At 45.1% G+C, this 4,749-nt stretch overlaps 1 protein-coding gene across 1 annotated transcript in view; it reads left to right on the forward strand.

Annotated features, from left to right (window-relative positions):
* SERTAD2 (SERTA domain containing 2) overlaps nt 1-1,799 on the forward strand; it is a 43,669-nt gene extending 41,870 nt beyond the window's left edge. Inside the window, exon 2 of the mRNA XM_015408528.1 lies at nt 707-1,799. Coding sequence (XP_015264014.1) covers nt 711-1,670 — 960 coding nt within the window. The 5' untranslated portion in view covers nt 707-710 and the 3' untranslated portion in view covers nt 1,671-1,799. The remainder of the gene's footprint in view (nt 1-706) is intronic.
* The last annotated feature ends 2,950 nt before the right edge of the window (nt 1,800-4,749 follow it).

The following is a 4,749-nucleotide window of genomic DNA, read 5'->3' on the forward strand; positions in this document are numbered from 1 at the left end:
TGGCTTCTCTTATGTTCTTGTATCTGGAGTAGTGATGCTCTGTCTTCTTGGTACTTGGGGGGCGGCGGTCAACAGTGGGAGGGCTTCTAGTGTCCTGGCCCCGCTGGTGAACCTCCTGATGGCACCTGGGTTTTGGCTACTGTGTGACACAGAGTGTTGGACTGGATGGACCATTGGCCTGATCCAAGATGGCTTCTCTTATGTTCTTGTGATGCTCTGTCTTCTTGTTGCTTGGCGGGCCACAGTGGGAGGGCTTCTCGAGTTCTGGCCCCACTGGTGGACCTCCTGATGGCACCTGGTATTTCTGGCCACTGTGTGACACAGAGTGTTGGACTGGATGGGCCATTGGCCTGATCCAACATCGGCTTCTCTGATGTTCTTAACCCCTTGGTAGTCTCCCTGATGAGATCCAGGCTAGCCTGACCTGTCCAAGCAAGGGCAGAGGTCTTTTGCCATTGCCTTCCTCTGCGTAGCAACCCTGGACGTGCCAGGTGATCTCCCATCCAGAGCTGACCCTGCTTAGCTTCCCAGATGTGATGAGATCAGGCTATCCTGGGTCACCCAAGTCAGGGCATGGAGCATATTCCCTTCACTAAACGAAGTCTTTCATAATTGCCCCTTATTAAAGCTTCTGAGCAGCTCTCGGGGCTCGGATTAGAGTCAGAATATGACGTATTAAAACGACGTTTCCCCCCTTTGTTTTCAGATATATGTTGGGGAAAGGAGGAAAACGGAAGTTTGATGAGCATGAAGATGGGCTGGAAGGCAAAGAGGTGTCTCCTGCTGACGGTCCATCGAAGGTGTCGTACACCTTACAGCGCCAGACTATCTTCAACATTTCCGTTATGAAACTTTACAATCACCGGCCGTTGACGGAGCCCAGCCTGCAAAAGACCGTTTTGATCAACAACATGCTGAGGCGAATCCAGGAGGAGCTCAAGCAGGAGGGCAGTTTGAGGCCCGTGTTCATCACCGCTTCGCAGCCGTCGGATCCTCTGGGAGACAACTACCGAGAGGTCCAGCCCGCCTTTAGCCACCTGGCCTCCCCGCCGGTCCACCCCGCCGACTCCACGAGCAGTACGCCGCTGGAGTCTTGCCTCACCCCGGCCTCTCTCCTCGAGGATGACACTTTTTGCACTTCCCAGACTCTTCCCCCAGACGGGCCTACAAAGCCACCGCCTCCAACAACCCCGCCAGTAAAGGACAGTTTCTCCTCAGCCTTGGACGAAATCGAGGAGCTCGGTCCATCACCTACCTCCGCTGAGGCAGTAGTAGCCGCAACAGCAGCAGAAACGACGGTGTCGGATAACTCTAAAGAGGACTCCAGCGAATCCGCCCTTCAGAAGCCTGAGGGGGTGCAGGAGAGCCGCGTGAATGAATCTCGGCTCATGGATTCTTTACCGGGCAATTTTGAGATTACGACATCGACAGGTTTCCTCACAGACTTGACCTTGGATGATATTCTGTTTGCCGACATCGACACTTCTATGTACGATTTTGATCCTTGCACGTCCGCTGCGGGGGCTGCCTCCAAAATGGCTCCCGTCTCCGCAGATGACCTCTTAAAAACTCTCGCCCCCTACAGTAGCCAACCGGTAACCCCCAATCAGCCATTCAAAATGGACCTCACAGAACTGGATCACATAATGGAAGTGCTGGTCGGGTCTTAAAAGATAGAGATATATATAGCAACTTTTTAAATGTACCAGTATAAACACTTGGTAGTATTTACTCAACCGGGGCCCCCTTCCGAGTTTACTCAGATACACACACGTACAAACACACATACACAAATACACACACACTGTGCATGTGGTAATTGCTTGTCTTTTTTTTTTTTTTTAAAGAAAAGGATCCTACTATTTTTTGCTTCAAGCAGAGTTGGAGTGCCTTCATCCATGTATGGACCACTTTTAAGATTTTTTTTAGAAGTGGCTCTTCAAGGAAGTCCTGAGAATTCTGATATAGGGTTGGAAAAAATGCATAATTGTAGACAATATTGATACGTCTGACAAAAAAAAAAAAGAATTGTAAAAGTTAAGCACAAGGATTTATGTTGGGGAGGAGCTGTAAATTGCATGAGCATATCTGTCTATTTTTTCTATAAGTTTTATTGCGAGAGGTTTAAAATATTATTTAGATAATCGCAGGTACCCTCCCTTGGCATTTTTTAGCCCTCTCTAGGTTGATTTAGCCATTCAGCCGTATTAATTTTTAGAGGTTATCGACTATCCCTCTTTAAAACGTCGCATTTACACGGCTCTTTAGAAAAAGTGCGACCCAAAATTTATTTTATATTTTTGTACAGATTCTGCAATTTATGATATTGGGGGCGGGGGGGAATTTTTTTCTTAAAAAAAAAAAAAGGAAAAGGAAAACAAAAATGTTGTTTATATACACAAAACGTGCACATAGAAAGAAATCGCTATTTTGTTAGGGATTGCCCCACTGGTTCCTGCATCCGCCCCTCTCCCCCTTCTGTTATCCAGGATCTGCTTATAGTTTTCGACAGAACTTGTGGTTTGTTTGTTTGTTTTTGAGGTGTCGATGGTGCAAAGAGAAATTTGGATCAAATCGATCTGCAGTTGGCCCTCCACCCGGGCACACGTGCTTGAAGGAAAAGGCCGAGGGATCTTCCCCCTAAAGAACAAGTTTCACAGATATTTACACCCTGCTGCCTACAACTGTGATTTAACAAACACAACTGAAGAGCCATGTATGTTCCAACACTGATGTTAAAAAAAAAAAAATGGCAGGAAATAGCTGTGAAACTTCGTTCTGATTAAAACTCTTCTCTCCACCCTTCCCACTCCAAAACAAACAATCCTGCTCCCCAATCGAAGATGAACGCTGTTCGGTTTCTTGAAAAAAATAATCCAGAAACAAAGCAATTAAAAGAAACTTTTTAAAAAAAACAAGATTTAGCCACAACACACAGAGATAAGCCGGCTTCAGGCCACTGATATCAGTGGGCTTAAGTCCGCTTCACTCTGTGTTGGATTTCTGGAGAATGGATTTCTTGCAGAATGACGTTCGGTTTCTGATCGAAATGTCGCCACAAAAGTGGTCTGCGGGAGTTTGCTTGTCTCCGTCCCCTCACCCCGAGAAAGCATTTCTGCTCGGGCCACGTTTTGGCTGCAGTTCCTTGAAAGAAAGCTGCATTGAAATCAACGGGACTTCCTTCCAAGGAAATCTGCGTAGGGACCAGGAGGGAAATCTACATCGGAGTCATTCTGTTCTACCGTATGCCTTCTGAATCAAGTTTTTTTATGATTCCCCCTTGCCCTTTCTGGCAACCTTTCTTGCTGTCCACTGTGTCGAAGAGTGCTGGAAGGGGAAAAAAACCACCACACACACACACACATCAACTTCAGTATTATTGCAGTGAATTCATCTCTTCTCAGCACTGGATGGACTTGTGCCGACATCCACCGCTGTTGAAACTGGAGCCAGTTGGATTACAAACACTTGGGGCATCTCTCCTGGAGGGCTGGTTTTGCCGATCAGCCGCGCTAACCTGCTTTACACTTTATAAAAAGGCCTGTTTGATGTATAGACAAATGCAACTCTCTATGCATGTCACCCTTCCCACTGAAGTCACTGCACCCGTCGCGACGTGTCCGTCCCCCCAGCACCCGTATTCATCGCGATGTACATTTATTTTTAAAAGAAAACTTTGCAATGTTATCATGCCTCTTGCTGAAATCTGCGCTGGCATATTAATTTTTTTGTTTAAAAATGGTACTTAATTGAGTACAGGTTACAAACTATATTGTTGACATGCATATGGCTTCTTTAGGAATAACTTTTTATATTTATTTAAGAAAATTTTAAATTATGTTTTTATGTAATTTGGCAATATTCAGTCCGCTCTGCTCGCTTCTTGTCACAGATATATATTTAAAAGAAAAAAGATTGGGTCTTGTCTGCCTTTAAGAAGGCAGCTGTATAAAACTGGCACTTTAGAACTGGCCACATGTATATATTTATTAAAATTCACGTACGTATTAAGTTTATACATATCGATGCAGAAGGGTATGGGAAGTGGCAGGGTCAAAGGTCCACAGAATTCAGGAAGCAGAGGGTGGAATGTAATTATGTGAAGCTGAAAAATACAGAGATCAGCCAGCCAGCGGTCATGTTGAGCTTGTGTACACCTTTAAAGGGTAGGGGGTTGAATGTTTTGCTAAGCTATTCAATAACGTGGATTTGAATTGTACATCATCACTGCATTTACTCAAAAGGAACACAACCCTCTAAAAACATGATACCCACACACAAAAATTGCAGTTGGATGTAACTGTAATTTATACACGCACAGAAGACACAGACATACCCTTTTTATTGCATGTATGGGAAGAAAAACTTAGTCTTGCATTTGAGTAAATACAATACATTTTGCCCTGTACTTCCTGTTTTCCCGGCCTCCTTGATCGTACCGACTATTGGTTTTTCCCCCCTTTTTCTGCATAACACGGCAGGCATAGTGAGGATCTACTCAGTGCACCTGAAGTCCACCAAACCGTCTTCTCGGGAGAAAAATTCGTATTCGTTTTTAGGGTGCCCTAAGACTCCTGTTTGTGTTTTCTGCAAAATTACTCTTTTGTGTTTTCATTTTTTAAAAAAAGACTCTGCGGCAGTCATGCAAGAACTGTTTGCAATTCATTGTCCTTGTAATAAGGCCGCCGTGAACGTCTCGGGACCCGAGCGTTCTAACCACAAGCCGCAGATACCTGTTTAGACAGTAAG

This window comes from Gekko japonicus, unplaced genomic scaffold, assembly GCF_001447785.1.
Source record: "Gekko japonicus isolate JY-2015 unplaced genomic scaffold, Gekko_japonicus_V1.1 scaffold1100, whole genome shotgun sequence".
Classification (NCBI taxonomy): Eukaryota; Metazoa; Chordata; class Lepidosauria; order Squamata; family Gekkonidae; genus Gekko; species Gekko japonicus.